Here is a 20301-nt window from a genome sequence, read left to right on the forward strand (position 1 = left end):
TTATAATTCATCATGTGATAAATGCAAATGTCGTCCGTAAGTCTGTCACTTCACTGTTCATGAACGTGTCTTGATTTTTCAAAACTTCCTCCTCCGAGATCTGTCCGTCACCATCGTGATCCATTTCCCTTGATGAGATGAAGCGCCTGATGACATGAGAACAATACAAGCATAAAAACTCAATTACCAGTGAATTTTCGCACATTCAACTGATATTAAAAATGCGTCTCACCTCTTCTCTTGCTGAACCATAACTATTAGGAGCAACCCAGCGGAGCTGCTCCTCTCGATTCAACTTGCCATCCTTGTCTTGGTCATAAAGGTCTTCGAAGCGGCACTGTTTCTTCAATCTCCCATTGTGTTGGGTCGTCCCTCTTCAGACAAAAGTGTTCGCAGAGCACAGAGGAAGCAGATAGTGATGGGGATAACTGTTCATTTGTTCAAAAGATTTGTTCAGTGCCCCCCACAGAAAACCATCATCACTACTTTCATTATTATTTCAGTATCAGTACGCAAACGTAATGCAATTTCAGTGTTTTCAGTTGTAAGTTTTGTTTTCAGTGAGTGTTTTGTGTTCGACTCTTTCGCAAGGATCAAACGACAAATCAGGTTCACCTGCAGCAGTTCATTGTTCTCTCAGCTGAACTGTGAAAGGAGCTAATCTTTTCAGTATGTGATTGAGTACAGTTCGCCCACACAAAAGATTTGTTCTTTTGAACTAATCGATTGCCGGAACATCACTTGATGCAAATCAGGACAACAGTACCAATGAACAAATCAGCGAATGCACTGGAAATGATGTCTGCAATCTCACCATCACCACGGACATCCCCGATAAATTCACTTAGACTGATGAAACCATCGTTATCAGAGTCATATTCACTCAATACATCTTCAATGGCAAAATCCTGGTGAGAGGAAACAAGGGGAAACAAAAACACTATAAGAGACACTTTATGGGACGAGGACCGCTGTCCTATCTGACTGGTCTTACAGCCATGTGATCCACTTCAGACGGGTGAGTGAAAGCGAGGAACTCTGTGACGTTCAGGCCGGGTGTGGCCATCCACATCAGCATAATCAAAGCGCCTCCTCTCCTTCAGGTGGAGCTAAAAGGTGACATGAGATGAAGTGAAGGAGTGACAGAAAAATCAGGCTGTTGTGTGAATACTCCTAAGGAAACAGAGAGTACGTGTCGGAGGGACTCTTGCTCCGGATCCGCCAGAACGGTATTCTCATCAAAAACGGACAAGTTTGTCATGAACGGCCATGTTTGTATTCCTCCCACGTCACGGGACACCATCTCCATCAGTGTCGAACTCAGGAAAACGCTCCTTGGCGTCATCCAGAGCGTATTTTCTGTAGACATGCTGAATCCATAGTGTGATTTCCTCTGTTGCAAAAACACAAGAGAATAAAACTTCAGTGATCCTTTCATTCTTCTTCTCCTACTGAGCGTTGAAGGTTGTTTACCTGCACTGAGACGATTTGTCAGCGTTTTGTATCAATCTTTTTTACAATTTCCATCATCTTCTTTCGCTGTTTCTGCTGGACTAAGTTTTTTTAAGCTCTTCAGTGTCCTACCAGCAGGTGGAGCAGAGAGTCAGGAAGTGATGAATAAAGAGTGAGTTCTTAACTTCTTTACAAACCGTATCTCCCAGCAGGACATTCATGTCATGGTCAGAGTTGTGCCCTGTTTGCCAACATAATGGTCTTCATGTAAATGTTTGTGAGTATGTTGCCCCGAGACAACCTTAAGGAGCAGCAGCAACAACGGCATCAATGTAGATAATGACATCTGTGAAGAGACACAATAATAACTCTGTGTAAGAGATTACCAAAGTTATAGACAGCATCAAAGTCACCAAAATATATTTGCACCACCTTGTGGTAAACAGGTGGAAATACACATACAACAGCCTTGAGGTGGAACCCAACTTGAGACTCACAATCAAACTTCTCGCTCAGAGAAGGCGACAAGACAAAGGTCGATTCCGGTCCGGTTTCAATCGAATTATCTGCAAATAACTTTAGTTAAAACGTCACTAGTTTGTTAGTTTGGTATTCCGAAGACAAACATGACAAGACATACAGACAAGAACAATGGCGACTCAACACTGTAGGCGAAATACGACGATACGGTTACCGGGTAAAATACTGAAACAAGTGCAAGAAATGTCCTTAAAAAAGTAAACTACGGCTGTATACGAGAGATAAACTTCCTTGAGTTGACATCAGTGTCACGGAGTTACACGTACTTCCGTTTATGTTCTTTCGAAATAAAAGACATTGCGAATGTATCGCCGGCGATACGCTTGGAGTTAATCGTGGAAGCAGCTCAGCAATATTCATCATGTTTAGACGAACAAACTGAGTTTCTGGTGAATATGATTCATTCCTTTTACACAGTAATATTACACACACACAAATGCAATAATATCATGTTCTTAAAAAAATACTATGTGCAGACCGTGTTCCGGCGCTCTTCTGTCAACTTGATGGCTGCTGAAACGTCAACCGAACTCCCGCCCGACATGATGGTTGCCATGGCAGACAGTTCGATGTCCCGCCTCTTGACCCCAAAATATACTGTACGCGATTGGTTTTTCACGGATGTCAGTTCGCTATTCCAATGACTTCATTGGTCAAATAAAACGCCTATCAAAGTTATGAACTCAACTGTCTTCCTGGATGGTAGGTTGACCTCGCTGCCATGACATGTACATATCAGACATGTCTTTGAATAAACTCTGACAGCTTTGTCCGCGGACTTTAAATTCTCACTGACGGCGCGTTTGAACACATCGCGGATCGATGTCGAAAGACAGCCGCCATGATGGGCGACGGCGCGGCGCTGCACAGCAGCGTCTGTGCCAGAAAAGCTGGACATTGGTGGGGACGGGAGGGAGAGGTCCGGCAGTAACAGCTCTGGTTTCATCGCACGGAGGCGGAGGCAAAGGCAAAAATACACCCAGCAGCTCACTGAAGGTATGTTCCCATGTGTGATATATCTTCATATTCTGCTATGGGAACATAGCAGACGGATTAATGGCAGTAGGAAAAATTAGCCTAGCTAAGCTAGCTGGATTAATAACATTGAGTTTTAACTATCAAGCAGCTAAAACAGGAAACCGGCTTTAAGTGACTTCTCAGGAGTACGTATACCTTACAAATGTTAAGGTGTATTTCCTTGCTGTAGGCAGCATCTTCCAAGCATGTTCTTGTTCCATTTGTTCCCAGGAATAGTCTGTGGACATCGGTATAAAATCTGAATGTTGAGGGTTATTCTGAGTGATGCATGTTGTTGTGGGAGTGGTCTCTCCCTGAGCATTCAGATGGGGGGACGGTTTGATGATGTTCTGAAAAGGATGTGAATCATTTGCTAGGTCAGGACACTGACACTTTGTACCATCTAAGTCAAAAACGCCTTGTGTGAGAATAGTGACCCTTCACCTTCAGTGGACCTCTAGAGACAAACTGCAGGAGGCTTTTAGGTGTTCTTCCTTTTTTTGTTTTGTTTTCTCTGGTGTTTTTCTTTTGAAGTGTCAGCTACCTTGGGAAGTTTTGCCCTAGTTGTTACGGAAAGAACATGCTTAAATGAACGTATGCTCACAAAGCATCCTGCTCTCTCTGGTCTTTGGAAGCAGTCAAACCATGTGGATCTGCATGTTTTCATCCCCCGTCTGCATGTGAATCATCAGATGCAGAGTCCAGTCAGATCCATCTCTTTATGTTTCTAGGCCACTTCAACAGTCAGACATGCATTAATTTGGCACACACTGTCCCTAAGCCTGCAGCTACACTCTCATCACTTGCAACACAGGATGGCGAAGCAGAGCTGCACGGCTGCTGCGTGCACATGACTGCGCAGTGTTGTGGTGGAAGTAGAGTGAGAAACAGGGAGCGAGTGGGGGGCTCTGATGCAAAGCTGGGAGAGCAGAGAAGAGGAGCTGTAAATATAGGAAGCTGCATGCAGTGGAGGGCTGAGCAGATAGGACGGGACAGCAGCAGGGCAACGAGCTGGACCCGAGAACTGTCTGCCAACTCAGGCAGAGTGCTGAGATTAAAGATAGAATAGTCAAAGTGAAAATCAGGGATTGCTGCGTGACTGAGCACTTGTTTCTTTTCTGCTGGAGGAAGAGTTGACACAACTAGGAAAGTTGCTCTGACAGTGCGGGACTTCACAGTCGGAATCTATTTTGGTTGTGCTGTCAGATGATGATGTCACCTTGGACAAGGGGCCAAAGCTGTGCGGGGGAACAGGTTGCCTAAAGTGGGCTTCAGAAGTATGTCAGGGAAGGAAGAGGAGCCTGCTTACACACTGTACTTCTATTCTGTATGTATCTTATTCTTCTGCTTTTCTTCGTGTCTCTTGTGAGCTTAATCCTCCTCACTATTGTGCCTGTTTGCGTTTGTTCACAGACCTTCCCATAGTGAAACCTTACACCTGTCCCTTGCTCAGCACAGTCCCAAAAAATATGCGCTCTTTCTGGTGCATTATGAAAGACTGCTCAGCCAGAGAACTAGAGATCTGCTCCACCGTTAGTGTCATTCCACTACAGTCCAGTCCAGGAGACAGGTTGTTTGTAGCATAGTAAGTGGATCAATGTTGCTGTAAGCCTTTTTATCTCTGGCAGCTACACAACAGTGCCTATCACTAACCAACCTAACACGATCAGTTGTCGAAGTTAAAGTGTCCCTCATCATAGTTGTTTGTCATCCGCTTGCTTCCAAATCCAGAAGACGTATTGTATTTTGTTGTTGGCCTATCTCACTGTGTGTGGCCTGTGCTAATCAGAAATTAGAAATTTGGACTAGAAATAAGACAATATCCTTGGTAAGATGTTGAGTTTTTTGCATTGGTGTGTGATGTTTTTTTTTTCACTATTCTTTTTCGCTTTGGTAAAATAAAGCCTACTTGACATACAGAATTTTGCTCACCAAAGTAGGTCAGCTGGGTATCTCCCCTAGGGACATTAAATAGTATCAGTCCAGCCCACTGACTGCATGCTGCTCCTGCATATGTAACACCCAATGAGCCATGTTCATTCTGTCTGCCCTGAAGAATAACCATTATAAGACTGAGATGTTAAGACAAATATCTGCTCCTGGATTGCCTCAGATAAGAATCCAGGAGATAAATTTTGCAGCAGCATCCTCGCTTGAATAGTCATATTCGTGAGATACAGCCGGGAAAAGAGAGGAGAACGGATTGTTCCATGACTCATCTGCTATTAAGAGGGGCACTTTTGTTGGTGGTGTTTTTCTTTGTTGATGTGAATGGAGTTTTAGTGTCTGAAAAGCCATTTAATAGTCAAAATATATAGGCGAAAGGTTTGTCACTGAGATTAGACAGATATTAAATAATTCAGGAGGTCTATGCAGCTGGCTAAGAGAACACGATGACTATGATACGACTCACATTTGGAACCATAGTGCCAGAACTCAGAGTACACTGTTGTGTAAAACACATACATTTAATTACAAACCTGACTATCAGGTACATCAAGTACTTCATACAGTTGCTATTTCATGAGTGTAGGAGGATGTGCTTCCCTCTGAAACTGATCTGCTGTGACACAGCGATTTTTCTGGGAAAGGCGATACACAGACTCACAAATGGGTTTATTACAGGGCCACTATTGGTTTTGTCGGTAAATAATGTGGTGACTTGCTTCACGATCTAAACCTTCATGTGACGTGTCCGTCATGTTTTACTGATGCATATTCAAATGTGTAGGTCAACTGTGATGCATGTTGGGTACAAAGCATTCTGCCGCGAGCTGTTTCATGTCAGAGTCAGTGGATTACATATAACGCTTTGCATGAATGTGGCTTAAACCAAGCTTACAACTAATTAGGACTGCGACAAACAATTAAAAAAGCTTACTGTGTTTAGCAATTGTGGTATTCACTGTAACAGAGAGTAATTTTAATAGAAAAATATTGCACTGGTTCATAGTATTCTGAGTCACACAGGTTGAAAAGGAGTTTTCAGGGTAGCATTAAAAGAGAGCAGCTTTCCTTTAATACGCTGGGAAGTCACAAGTTGTGCGATATTTATGGCTGTTTCATTTGATACAGTACGAGGTGACATTAGTCTGCTTTCAAAATAAAACTGTCAATACTATGGACGAGGAATAATAAAAATAATGCAAAACATTTCTTGTGGCCTAATTGGTTAGAGATCGGTATTGATCCAGAAGTCCCACAATTGTATATTCAGGTTTGTTTCAGAAAATAGAATTGCATGTTTAAGCACAAGGTGGGATATTGTGTATTTTTATTCATTTATTTATTTTGCCACTGACCCCAACAATGTGTTCTGACTTGCAGCATTTAGCCCCAATCCCATTATATGTTCTTAAATTTTGAATATTACCAAAAAACAAAAATCAATAAGTATTGATTGGACGTGGATTAAATTCTGTACTGCAGCAACTCAATATAAGGCTGATGTGTATTGTGTTTGTTTCCGATGTGAGGACATGAAAGGATCTTGCATTACACTCCTCAAAATTACCAACCTCATTTTAAAGGCTTATTTTGGGCAGCATATAATATTTTATGTAACGTCTCCTTCCTTATTTAAACTGCTTGCCCACTGAAAGTCCCAAACATGTACTGTATGTTGACTTGGCGGCTCCCCCCTGCAGGCATCTTTTCAGCGCTCCAACAGTCATGACAAAGTACGGAAGATAGTTGCAGAAGAGGGCCGCGCTGCTCGGAACCTGATTGCCTGGAGTGTACCTCTCGAGAGCAAAGAGGATGAAGGTTGGTGCAAAGTAAAATGAAACTACCACAACAACGGCCTATGTTGCATGTTGTTGCTTTTCACACTGGGAAACAATTCCTCAGGTCATCTCCCACTCACAAACCCATCACCATAGACTCTCACACTGTGTTACTGTTGTTTTGGCTCTTCTCCACTGTTTTTATTTCAGGTATTTTGTGCCTTCTCTGCTGCTCCGAATGTACAACCTAATCACCAATGTGTAATTGTAGGTGTCTCAGTGTACGTGTACCCTCGACTACTTGATGTTATTATTGTCCACTGCACAGTTGCTGTGCATCTGTGAGATCTGTGATATTGATCTTACTTTGGCCATTGTAATAATAGTCCAGCAGCATCATCCATGATTGCTTGCAAGAACCCAGCTTCTTAGGTCTGTTTATTTCATACATTTCTGTATGTATAAAGACATTTTCCCCTCTTTTCACATAGCAAAGTCCAAGAACAATTCCAGTGGCAGCTCCAGAGCCCAGAGGATCCTTTCTGGGCACCAAAGGAATAAAAAACAGGTTTTCCACAAGATGGCACCAGTCACCAATCATTGAAATTACATGATACATGAAATGATACATGATACAGAAATGATACATGATACATGAAATGCTTGTGTAAAGATAGCGTACTTCTCAAAGACATCTTGTCTTCTCAGAGACGTTTTGTCATTTATGAAACATTTTAGCGGCTGGTGTATAATGTTACTTATCCCATGTTAGCTTTAGCTAGCTCCTCTCCTTGTTGATTTTTCACCTGGAAGAATGTACTTTGGTCTGATTTTCTTCTACTATTTGACTGACAGTATTGTGTCTGATTTATATGATTTTGTCTAATATTAGACACAACGATCTACAACGAAAATGTGAAGGCCATACGTATATATATAGTATATACACACACATAGTCACTAATGTGTTTTCATGACGCTGTTCATGGTCTCACAGAATGCTGGTGGGGACAGTAAAGCCACAGCTGGGGCCTTGTTGGGACAAGGCAGCTGAGAAGAGCCCCACCAAAACCAGGACAGCCTCGCAAAGTGGACCTACGAGCACGCTACTGGGCCTTCCTTTTTGACAACCTGCGCCGTGCCGTCGACGAGATATACGTAACCTGTGAATCTGTTCAGAGCGTCGTAGAATGCAAGGTTTGATCCGCTTGTGGCTGATGCCAGTTAATACTTATTTTTAGGAAGAGGAGGGAAATGGAAGTGACTGAATAATTCTACAATCTACATTTTGTCAGTGCGGCACTGTGACAGAATTTATCACTGGACTCTGGGACCTGGCTAACTGGACTGAAAACTGCTGACACATTTTTTTTAAAGGGAAATCTTTTGAATACAGGATTGTTTATTGTGAATATTATTTTTCCTTGGTGTAACATATTTGAATCTGTTATATTATTCTTGCCCAGGGAATATAATTATGTGGCACACATGCTTCAGATTTGTTTTCTTTTCACCTCCAACTTATGTTGTAAATGCCTCTTAGTAGGAAGTGCTGATGATGTTGGATAACTACGTACGTGATTTTAAAGCGCTCATAGACTGGATCCAGCTTTCAGGAGAAGTTGGAGAAAAACTGATGCCCAGAACAGGTGATCTCCTGCTTCCTCACGAAGTTGATTACCTTTTTTTCAAGCCACTAATGTATCTGTTTATGTGTAGACATTGTTAACAGATGTTCACCACCTTCCATTATTCTTCAGACCTACCTCTTTAGCCTGGGAGGTGCGGGGAAAATGTCCTCCGGGGACGTCATGTGATGCCCAGCTCCTCTGCAGACCGAATGGTCCCTTCTCCAGGTGCACGTTGCTCTGTCAACTTTAGGTAAGCTCTCACTAAGACTGATGCTGGCACCAAACCATACTGAGCTTTGTTCCAATAACATTTTATGTTACAGGTCAGTGCAACTGTAGACATATGCCTTCATGCGGAGTTGTTGGGGTCGGATGTTCTCTGTGTTCATGCCTATACCAAATAAGAGCTAATTGACTAATTTGTGTGGTATGTTTGGATGGGATAATGGCACTTTTGTGTGTTAGACTGTTCTGTATCAGTTGCTGACAAACCAAAATTTGTGTGTGTGTACCCCCATCTAGCGGACCTACACCTGCAGGACGGCTCTCCCACACCGGCCCAAGCTGGGCGGACAGAGTAAAGTGCTCTCAGTCGGCCTCAAGCTCCAGTCAACCGCTGATGACTTCTGTGGATAAAACAAGTAAGAAACTTCCTTTCGTGCTCAGACCTAGAGGACACTTTAAAGGAGAAGTTGACAGATTGACCTGACAGACACAAGAATATGTACATACTAACCATAATTGCATCTTACCACTTACCTTATACAACATGAAGGAAAAACAGAATCCTCCATGTCCACATGTTATTTACCAACAAATTAACATTTTACAACATACACTCGCTGCTCAGTTGCAATAGGTACTTTGCCACCTGTATGCTAGATGGTATGAGTAGATCGTAGAGAAAAGACTTTGGATGCGTTCTGTTGTGTTGGACAACCTCCAAACATTTTTCGTTTTGAGCCCTGCAGTGCAGGTCTGACACACATCAAACGCCATCATTTCTCCAGATAAAAAGGATGCTGATGGTTGGGAAACTGTTCAGCGAGGTCGTGCTGCCAGGCCTCGCTCTGCCGCGATAGTTGCCAAGGTCAGTCCTGTCTTGGCTCATGTCACGCCAAAGCAGACTAACACCAAGGACACCAAGTCCCATCCACCGCCACAAGAGGAGAAGAAACTCAGTCCAGCACATCCCCCAAACAAGGATGCAGCCACAGTGGACACTGCTCCTACACAACAAGTCTCTGCAGGGTCTGACCGCTTGGAGGAGGTGAAACGTCCAGAGAGTGGGCATACACTAGAGGTACTGAGGTTCAGAATCCTTGAGATGTTTTTCTTTCCTGTAAATCAGCAGAGTAAGGTCATGTCCACGCAGAGACAGAACCAGAATAGTTTTACAAATGTTTTCCCTACACACAGAAATTTGTCTCAAGAAATGCATACGTCCAACTCCTGTGAATACATTGTAGCACATGTGCCAGGCCTGTATAGTGGACTCAGTATCCCACAATGCAACGCGAAAAGAAGTGTACGACCGATGGTCACTGTGGAAAAATCTATTTCTCGCTGTCCAGCTTCGGAGAAATAAGAAATGTCTCAACAGAATGATCTGTCTGTAATTTATTGAAGCTTCAAGACACAGGCCATACAGAGAGCGATCTGTCTGCAGGAGTGTGCGCCTCAGATAATGTCGGGCACACTTTTATGCAGAGACGAGGGAGCAGAGACGAAGGTGTAGGTGTTTTGTTTAAGGTGTATTGTGGTAACATCTTAGCTGAAGGCCACACCGTTCCTACGTGGTATGCAGAACCTTAAAGATACAGTGTTGTGAACAGGCCCCTATTGTTTGATTCTATGAGATCATTAGCGCCATGTACATCACAAGTTTAGACACAGGCTTCATGTATGGTCATAAGACAGTGTTCCACGGTACAGGTGATTGGTATGTGAACAAACGCTCTGTTGGGATACAGGTTCAACTACGTCAAATGATGGTTTTCATAACATAGGTTTCATAACACGTTTTCTGCAACATGTATTATTTTCCATTACATCACTAACCAAGCCAATATATACCATAATGCATTGCGGTCACATCAACAAAAGGCAGCAGACTGTGCCATGTCTTAAGTTTCCCCAGGAGGGGGTGTAGTCTAACCACAGGAGTCTGACAGATAATTATTCACTCTGAAATTCAGAAATGATGTAGAGTTAGTAGAGAATAAAAATAAACTAACAGAGAAACAGTAAAAATATAAGTATAAAAGTTCCAGTACGGTAACGTTACAGGATTGCCACAAAGCCCTCAGATATGATTTAATATTTGGCAACAGCAAATGTAAGTTCTTTATTTTGCAAAGGAATACAAACTCAGTATAATATCATGTATTTATCAAAAAAAATGAATGTTTATACATATATATGTATTGTCATCTATTTATCTATTATCCGTGGGACATCCAGCCAAATGCTATGACTTTGCGACAGCAATGATGTAGATAAACGGCGACGAGACTAGTGTCCGAAAGTGCTTCTTTTTTTTTTTGAGTGCACTCTTCAGTGGGTAAGGGAATATTGAATGAGTGGAAGATTTTGGACATGGAGTCACGGAGCATGTGATGTAAACAAACACAAAGAAGAAGGTGTTTGAGATATGAATGTAACAAAAAGATATTAGTGTGGATGGTCGAACAGACAACTCATATTTTTTAGCCTCTGAGCGCAAGGCAGTGAGCGTTCATTCAATCTGGGACCCACTTTAAAAAATGACTGTATTCAGGCTCATGTGGATTAAAGGTCCAAACGATAAAAAACTACTGATTCACCTGAACTCGTCTCTGTGTGGACATGGTCTAAATTTACTGAAATAAAGGCACTGAGCTTTGACACACTTACTAAGTGTGTGTTTTATGTACAATTCTGTATTTGAAATCTGGATGTTTAGGGCATGAACCTGATTCCCTGCATGCTTTTTGTCTTTTTACTTGGTTGATTTTTGTGAATTGCTTGAAATATGCACGTCTTTTAATTGAGTTTGTGTGTGACTGTCGGTGCAGTCCCCAGCAGAGAATGTACAGGACTCTGGGCAGTGTGTCAACACTGCCTACGAAGACCACGCCTCCCCCCATAGCAGCTCTTACCCCCCCCCCAAGCCCCAGATCCCACCCAACCTTCAGCCACAGTCCCACCAGCAGACGTGACCTTACCAGTCCCGGTCCCTGCACTGGTGCTCTCCCCTATCCCCAGACCTACCCAACCCTGATGGGCTCAGTGGACTGTTGGCCCCAGAGGACAGTGGGGCTGAGGGGGGCTTGCAGGGTATGGCCACATCTGCTCCACGCTGGGCCGAGGCTCCCATGACATCGGTGAAACTGGAGAGGGTGCTGGACCCCACAGAGCTTTCTACTGTGAGTGCTGAAAGATGGAGCAGGGTCATGATTCCTGTCCACAGCTTTACACTGGAAGCGTATATGGCGCATAACCACTGCACTGCAGCACCAGCAGAGTGGAGCTTTGATGTCAATTCACACTGGGAGTGTTTCTGAAGCAGAGTGTGAACGCCCAACTAGTACCGCGAGACTAGAAGGAAGCGCAAGTATCACAACAAACTGCGTGTCTAGAAAAAACAAAAAGCAGGAGAGAGTCCTTCCTGTTTGATATTCTTCCTCAATACATTGACGGGTCGCATGAGCCAGAGTCCGCATGTGGTGTTTTGTTTTGTTTTTTAAAAAGCCAGCATGCGGTGCTTTATTTTGAAAATCGTTCGCATTTGCTTTGTCGTATTGTGTGTAACTTCTAGACTGGTCTAATTGAAGGTCGCTTCTGGGATGCTTCAGAAACACACCGGTGTGACAACAACGAAACTAGAATGACCACAAACACGAGTGGTGCAGATGTTTGGCGATGCAGACACTTCCAGTGTAAAGCCTGGGTTAAGAGTTCTTCACCATGTTAACAAAGTTATCTTAAGAACCCCTCCACACAAACACACACACACACATACACAATGTGCAGATGTGATCACCTTATTTGGTGCAACATTCAACATTAGTCACATGTTGGTCTCCTTTAGGCCACATTCACGTGTACTTCATGTTAAGGCCCAGGACTCTTAAGTCCTCCTTTGCATGCATCAAGGATAAGACAGATTATTGCAGTCTATCAGGCAATACAGCAAATTTACACCGGAAAATTTCAAAATAAGAATATTTGTCTCATTTTGAATCTGAATGTCAAATTTCTAGTCAAAAATCTATTTACACTTAATATAAGACGCATCATCTGAAAAAGTTACTTGTTATTATTTCAAGTGACAATTTCCAAATTTGAAGATTTTGAGTTTTTGCAGTGCATTATCTGGCCTGGAGTCATTATTCTCAGCGAAATGTAGAAAAAAAAACACCAAACCAGTCTCATAGAATCAACCCAAACTTCCACCATTACTTCATCCTCACACTGAATGTGCCCCTGCATGACTCTGGAATGCTTCCTTTCATGTGGTTCGTGGTGTGACAATTGTGTGGTTTAGAAACTGATACGGTCAGTAGTTCTTTACATTTTTTGAATCACTTGTAAATAAATCAGACAAAATTTAACAAATTTACATTTATTTGTATCACTTAGTTCTACGGGGGTCTTATTTATATTTATATTGGAGCAACATTGAGTTTGAAAGGGTATCATCAGGTTTTACTCTTACAGCACAATTATATTATGCCTGATTATTATTTTCATTATTCATTCATGCATCATGTCTGGAGATGTTGTGTGTTCTGTGTGTTCAGCCCCAGTCCATGGCAGAGGTACTGGCCAAGAAAGAGGAGCTGGCTGATCGCTTGGAGAAGGCCAATGAGGAGGCGATTGCCAGCGCCATCGCAGAAGAAGAGCAGCTAACCAGAGAGATTCAAAGCAGAGAACAATGACTTGGACACTGACAATGAGAGTGACTTCTCTGTAAGATGATTCCGTTGGGCACCTTTTTCATCATCAGCAGTGACATGGAGTGATATTTCATGCAGGTTCACACACACACCACTGTTTTTTTTCCCTATAGGCTGCCATGGGTAACGGAGGATGTGGAGTCAATATGGATTGGAGTGACATGCTGGCAGATTATGATGGTACTGAAATTAGCAATTTAATGAGACTGAAACCATTTTTTTGGTTTTAAATTCAATCCCAAATGCCTAAATTTTCTTTCCTAGCTCGGGAGCCATGGCGTCAGAGTACTTCATGGGGTGACATGGTGGAAGAGGAACCTGCTCGACCCTCCTGGACATGGGATCCACCATGCCACGAAAAAACTGTCCTCACCATCACGCAAAAGGTTTGTTACTGAACAAACTTCTTACTCAGCAGATGTGAGTCTTAAGGCCAGTTTATGCTTCTGTGTTGAACTGATGTGGACCCTATGTCGTACCCTAAACGGAGGCCCTACGCTGTCGACAGCATTTGTCTGTCTGTCTGCGTAGCTCCACGTTAAATCTCGCTGCCCATGTTTTTTCTGCTTATGTGTTTTTCTTTGTTTCCTTCAAGCGATTCCTTCATAGCGATTGAAAGAGAAGCAGATCTTGTTACCCGCACTAACTCCAGCATTGGCGTCATCTTTTTGGACAGTGTGTATTTGCGTGGTGAACACGGAAAACCCACTCCAAGAGCTGGGGAAGTCCCATGACGCAAACAGTCTAATCACTGTTGTTGCCGTCTGCGGAGGTCTGTGTATCCGCAACATGTAATTACATTTCTGGAGAGGTGCATGTCAATCAATTTGATGCAGTAGCATTAATTGGGCTTCACTGAAATGTGGTCCACTCTACATAACAATTGAGCTCTGAGCTTTTAGCTGTGAGGCTGCCATCCAGAACGACATTCAGACAATCTAGGAGTCTGTTTTCATCTTCCCAGTGCGTTGTTGATGAGAAAAACAAAGACATGAATGATCTGTTTCCATATTTTTGACAGAACCATTGCAGAGTCAAAGAAGAAACATGAGGAGAAACAGCTGAAGGCTCAACAGCTTAGGGAAAAAACTCCGCGAGGAAAAGACGCTCAAATTGCAGAAACTTTTGGAGAGGGTGAGTAAGACATCAGAGTAACGGACACTGTCCTAATCTAGCTAACCACCCCTTTATTTGTTTACAGGAGAAGGAGGTGAGGAAGTGGAAAGAGGAATTGTTGGAGCAACGTCGGAAGATGATGGATGAGAAGCTGTTACATGCAGAGTTAAAGAGAGAGCTGCAGCTGCAGGCCATTGTGAAGAAGGCTCAAGAAGAAGAGGCCAAGGTAGGCGATTGAGACGGCATGTTCACGTGAGAATAACATTTAGTGCAGAATATTTTCACTGTTCATACATGTGCCCTCTTATGTCACACCAATATACTGCTCACGTTTCAAAGGTTACAAATTCAGGATAGCCACAATCAAAGTTATGTTTAAAATTCTTTGATTTTAACTTAGAAGCACTCAGAGCACTTTACAACGTGATGCATGATTTACCTTCTCACACTCTGACTCTTCACATTCACACATATTGGCAAGGTACCCACTGCTAACACATGCTAACGCATTCACAGACTGATGCCACAGCATGAGTGTCTTGCTCTCAGACACTTTCATGGTGATTCTGGGGGACCTTGGATACAAACGTCTAATTACGAGATGACCTGCAGTACCTGGTGTGTTTATAGATCTTGTCAATATTTATCATACAGGTGAATGAAATAGCGTTCATCAACACGTTGGAAGCCCAAAACAAGAGACATGACGCGCTGGCCAAGTTAAATGAGTACGAACAACGCCTCAATGAGCTCCAGGAGGAGAGACAGAGGCGGCAGGAGGAGAAGCAGGCTCGAGATGAGGCTGTGCAGGTACAATTTAACACATCATACACAAATCCTCTTTTGCTCTATGATTTACTTTCACTTTGTCTTCACCCTTCTATTTCTTGTTTCAGGAGCGCAAGAGGGTCCTGGAGGCAGAGCGCCAGGCACGGGTGGAGGAGCTGTTGATGCGGCGAAAAGAGCAGGAGGCTCGTATCGAACAGCAGAGGCAGGAGAAGGAAAAGGCTCGAGAAGATGCAGCACGGGAGAGAGCCAGGTTTGTAGCATCCAGCCCAGTGGATTCAGTACGGGAGTAGATGTGTACCGCCTCAATCCTCTGACGTCAGTCGTCAAGGAGATTTGTTTATGTTTGCCCTATCTGAAGAGACCGCGAGGAGCGTCTGGCTGCTCTTAGTGCTGCGCAACAAGAGGCCATGGAAGAGCTGCAGAAGAAAATTCAAATGAAGGTACTTTCATACTGTGCCAACCTACTTCTCCGATAGATGTACTGAATCCCATACCTGTTTCCTGTTTTTCCACAGCACGACGAGAGCAGCCGTCGGCATATGGAGCAAATTGAGCAGAGGAAGGAGAAGGCTGCTGAGCTGAGCAGTGGCCGACATGCTAACACAGACGACGCCCCAAAACTGACACCGTATGAACGCAAGAAACATTGCTCTCTGTGTCTAGTTGTGGTATGTATACGTCAACCCGCTTCTGTGGAAAATGAGATGCTCATGAACTTTTCCATATTAGTTGGAATAAGCACCCTGGCCAGAGAGGAGACTTCTTCTTTAACCTGTAATAAAAAATATTGTATTTCATTAAAAATACACTGGTGTATACGTTGGTGTATTTTTAAAAACTCTAACCTTTAATTAAAGGCCTTTTACATTTTCAAACCTCCTTGGGTGCATGGGTTTTTTTTTTTTAATTGCCCTTGTTTGGGATAATAGTCCTCTTTACCTGGTGAAGCATTCCCTTCCAAGAGCACCGGTGGTTTGAGGGATACCTGCAGCGGACCTATCATCTGTTTTCATAGTAAAATTAAAATTATAACATTGTTGGCAAATGTGAGTGTGAATTTAATGACCTGTGATGTCATTAATAACAGCTGCGTTATGACGCATTTGCACCATTGTTCACAAAGCTCCTAGCATCAGACGTGTGATGTGGGTGGTGAAGGTTATGGAGTTTAAAATGGACATTCTTGTTTCAGTACAAAAGAAACTCTTGCTGTTGTATCATTCTATTGCCACACTCCAAATGTTTTTTCCCTCTTTTCCTTCTGAAACTGATTCAAACCAAACTGATGGTTAGACATGAAACTACCCAGCATGGAATGCCCTTTCTGCAAACTTTATGGTTTGAGCTATAATGTGTCAGACAATCCACTTCAGATTTCATTTTACCCTTCGTAATTGGTGTGCACAAGGATTTTAGAAGAGGATGCCTTTAAAATGAGGATTTAACATGATTCGTGGAACATAAACTCTGATACAGAGGGTTATCGCTGGGCATAACTGTGTTGTATAAAATGTCTGGATACATTCATGTGCAACGAACCAACTCTTCTTCAGATGCTTACATGCATCCAAGTTCACTTTTTTGGTCCAGCACCCACCCTTATACTGGGTTGGATGTGCATGTTGTTTTTCACTTTTGTTCACTGTTGTATACAAAGATAATGCTGACAGAGCCAGAAAGTTGTAACACCGGATTATCTCTTTTGCTAAATATGTAACAAATGGCATTTATTTTTGCTGCGGAAGTGGCAGGTCATGTCCTGCTGAAAAGCTCTCGTAGTGTAGGATTCCACCAGCAGTGACCTCTGACCTCTGTGTTTATAGATCACCTCAGAGGTGCACCTGCTCAGCCATACTAAGGGCAAGAGGCACCAACAGGCTGTGCGAGACAGTAGCAGCATCCAGGGACGGGAGCTCTCGGATGAGGAAGTGGTGCGTATTACCCACAACCAGTGTTGGTTATTACACGTTACCCTGTTTAAAATATAAATGTAGTGTAACTCTTTTCAATGGCTTACTACGGTATAAATAATTACATTAGATTACGTCTTGGTATGTGTTCTAAATTTGGAAGGATTGCCTCAGCTGTAGCTTCAACTGACAGGTGGCGCCTCAAGCACCATTCAAATGTACAGCTGTGGAGGGAGGGATGTTGTGCACAAGAAGAAACGTGCAAAGCAACAAATATTAAACATACGGCTTTTGCAGACTGTAACTATAATTCTAATGATGAATATTTCCACAACTAACTATCTGAATTACACATTGCTTTCCATACATACATTTCCAAACATAACTCATCACTGATTGTCTCCATCAGGAGCATCTTTCCTTGAAGAAATACATCGTGGACATTGTGACGGACGGCTCTGTGTCCTCTGAGAGTGTGAGGGATGAGGAGGAGAGACAAAAGGCCCGGAAGAGAGCAAAAAAGCTCCGTGCCAGGATGAACTCCAGGTCTTTGTCTGTGGTCTCTTTAGTTTTGTTGCTGTGTCACCTTAAATTACTTGCACGTTCATCTGGCCAGTACTTGTCTTTGGATCACAGAGCTTCCTCTTTTTTTGTTGGCTTGAACAGTTACTCAGTCAGTGGTAGATACATCTGAAGAGAAGTATATTGTTTCGCTTTACAGGGTATATTCACAACAACAAAATCATAAATAAACCAACCAAACGTCTTTGTCTCTGCAGCTTACTCCGGAAGAGTCAATCTTTATTAAAAACATGACACTTATGACTGTGACCTTCTGGGTGATGCTTCATGTTTTCTGGGTAAATTCAAATACTGTTTTTTTTTTTTGTTTTTTTCTTCATTCTCTGCAGAGCCAAAGAATATGAGACATCAGTTGAGGCAAAGACACCGGTTACTGACTCCCCTTACAAGGCCAAGTAAGTGTGCAAATAGAATTGACATCTGTTTAAGCACAATCGGAAACAGATCAGCTACGTGAGAATGATTAAATAATATGGGTGAATAGCTTCAGTACATCACATCATAATCTTTAATTTTTTTTCCTTATGCAGATAATTCATGTGGAAGACTTTTATGTTCCTCATTGTTAAACAAGTTAGCTGAAGCTGCATTGAAACAGATGAAACATTGATTGAAACTGACTCCTGTACATTCAGGTTGCAGCGGCTCGTGAAGGATTTGTTGAAGAAGCTGCAGGACCAAGACAGCAGCCAGTGGGCCAGCAACAAGGTGTCTGGTCTGGATAGAACTTTGGGAGAGATCACTCGCATCCTGGAGAAACAGGTAGAGCAGCAAACTGATCGCAGCGGTCCCAGAGGATTTGTTGAAGCATCTGCTACCATGTTTATAGCATGGACAATACACAGCCCGCCTTCTGTAATGAGGCCAGTCAGCAGTAACAGGGTTGGCTGCAGTGCAATTGTGGACCCAATTATGGCGCTTTTCCACTGCACAGCTCCAACACAGCGTGGCTTGGCTCCACACGGTTCTGGTCCTGGCATATTTCCATTACAAATCAGTGCCTCATCACTGTCAGTGCTAATGTCACGAAACTGCAGTGACGGGGTTTAATGCTTTTAAATGAACATGCAGTGAGGAATAAAGAGCCCTAATAACTCACGTCAGATGGTTCTTCACACCCGTGTCACATCTAAAAACACACACTTGTTTTTAACGCTGTTGCTGAAAGGTGCTGTTGTTGTTACCGCTGACAGCTGTGCTGCTCGTGTGCTGTTTGATGTTGCCAATGTAACAGGTTGTGCCGCAGGTGGATATTAGAAATGTTAAACATGAGCTCTGTCTCTTTGTCCTCCTCTGTAGAACGATGCAGACCAAGTGGCCTTCCAAATGGGCGGTGGCCTTTCAGCTTTGGAGCAGATTTTGCAAATCATCACTGCTGCTTCCACACCTGCTGCAGTTCCTCGTATTCCTCTGAAGTCAGTACCAGATTTAAATATGTCACACGTGTATCTTGCATTTGGGTAGATTGAATGTTGACAATCCGTCCATCAGAAGTCACTGAATGTGTTTGTGTGCTGCTCATTTTGTATGATGAAACATGATCAAACAGTGAAGTGCTCTAGTTCCATAAAGACCATATCCCCAGTGCAATATTGGTGCTAACATACTTTGGAGTTTCGGAAATACACTACTATTTGCGCAATCACAAAACATGGAACAGTTCCTGAAAGCTGAGAAGTGGTATTCAGTTCCCCTTCCTGATGTGAAGAAGGAGCTAGGAGAACAGAGCATATGGGATTACTGTAATGACAGCAACATGAACCGATCGACATTTTCTCCTTCTCCTAGATTTTCTTCACACCAGGTAGGGGAACTTAGTGCAACTTCTCAGCTTTCAGGAGCATTCCATGCTGTCTGATTTCTAATTACGGTCTTCCAAAGTATGCTACCACAAGTGCATCGGCAGCAATACCGTCTGTGTTAAGGGGTTAACTGATAATAAATAAATGCATCATCTGTGTTAGATCTCTGTGTGCTGCTGTAAACATCTACAACCTGGCGTGCTCCTGCTGCCCCCTCAACTGCTCCTATGTGCTGTTCACCAACAAGATCACACTTCTCCTGGACCTGCTGCTGCATCAGCTAACAGTAGGCTCAAGCCCCAGCACATGACTCTCATCTGATTTATATCGGCCGCAGTATGTTTCACAAATAAAATATTGTGTGTGCATCGTATGTGCATTTCTCTGGGATGTAGGTTTGTGGAGAAAGTCAGGATTTATCTTGGCTGTCAAGGACAAATCTCCTCACTCTGAGCGTCAAACAAACATGTATCTGCAGTGTGTTGTTTTCCAGATTAACTAACCCCGATGGCATCCCCAGCGCTCCAGTCACGCTAGCATACTTTTGAGTACCATAATTATGCTATGTTTCGGTATCAGAAAACGTTGAATGGTTTTTGACAGCTGAGAAGTTGCATTCAGTTCCTGTACCTGGTATGAAGAAGGAGAAAATGTCAATTGGTTCCTGAAAGTTAGTTGCACTTCAGAGCCAAGTTGCAGTCATTACGATAATGACTGAAACTTGTCAGTTTCAGTAATTGTTTGAGTTTTTCTTTGCGCAAATAGTCCCATAGTTACGGTACTCCGTAAGTATGCTT

The 20301-nt window shown here is 42.9% G+C and overlaps 2 protein-coding genes across 2 annotated transcripts in view; one reads left to right on the forward strand and one right to left on the reverse strand.

The window, feature by feature from the left end:
• On the reverse strand, positions 1-2938 carry LOC144741766 (reticulocalbin-2-like). The gene is given in 14 exon segments (XM_078624269.1): positions 1-39; positions 41-127; positions 129-146; positions 233-334; positions 336-372; positions 430-442; positions 824-908; positions 995-1060; positions 1062-1109; positions 1193-1243; positions 1245-1391; positions 1474-1542; positions 1544-1580; positions 2772-2938. Coding segments are annotated over 14 exon segments (966 nt in total).
• Positions 2815-20301, forward strand: part of LOC144741767 (S phase cyclin A-associated protein in the endoplasmic reticulum-like) — a 26957-nt gene continuing 9470 nt past the window's right edge. The window contains 30 exon segments of the mRNA XM_078624270.1: positions 2815-2988; positions 6657-6774; positions 7226-7302; positions 7548-7550; positions 7760-7931; positions 8281-8358; positions 8361-8383; positions 8495-8534; positions 8536-8615; positions 8888-9006; positions 9376-9651; positions 11612-11796; positions 13156-13274; positions 13276-13318; positions 13419-13485; positions 13570-13631; positions 13633-13691; positions 14327-14390; positions 14392-14439; positions 14507-14647; positions 15076-15231; positions 15318-15460; positions 15569-15650; positions 15726-15878; positions 17034-17141; positions 17530-17666; positions 18032-18097; positions 18338-18464; positions 19002-19117; positions 19667-19790. Of these exon segments, the coding sequence (XP_078480396.1) occupies positions 6769-6774; positions 7226-7302; positions 7548-7550; positions 7760-7931; positions 8281-8358; positions 8361-8383; positions 8495-8534; positions 8536-8615; positions 8888-9006; positions 9376-9651; positions 11612-11796; positions 13156-13274; positions 13276-13318; positions 13419-13485; positions 13570-13631; positions 13633-13691; positions 14327-14390; positions 14392-14439; positions 14507-14647; positions 15076-15231; positions 15318-15460; positions 15569-15650; positions 15726-15878; positions 17034-17141; positions 17530-17666; positions 18032-18097; positions 18338-18464; positions 19002-19117; positions 19667-19790 (2874 nt within the window). The 5' untranslated portion in view covers positions 2815-2988; positions 6657-6768.

This window comes from Lampetra planeri, unplaced genomic scaffold (genome assembly GCF_965212315.1).
Source record: "Lampetra planeri unplaced genomic scaffold, kcLamPlan1.2.h2 scaffold_706, whole genome shotgun sequence".
NCBI classification, from domain to species: domain Eukaryota; kingdom Metazoa; phylum Chordata; class Hyperoartia; order Petromyzontiformes; family Petromyzontidae; genus Lampetra; species Lampetra planeri.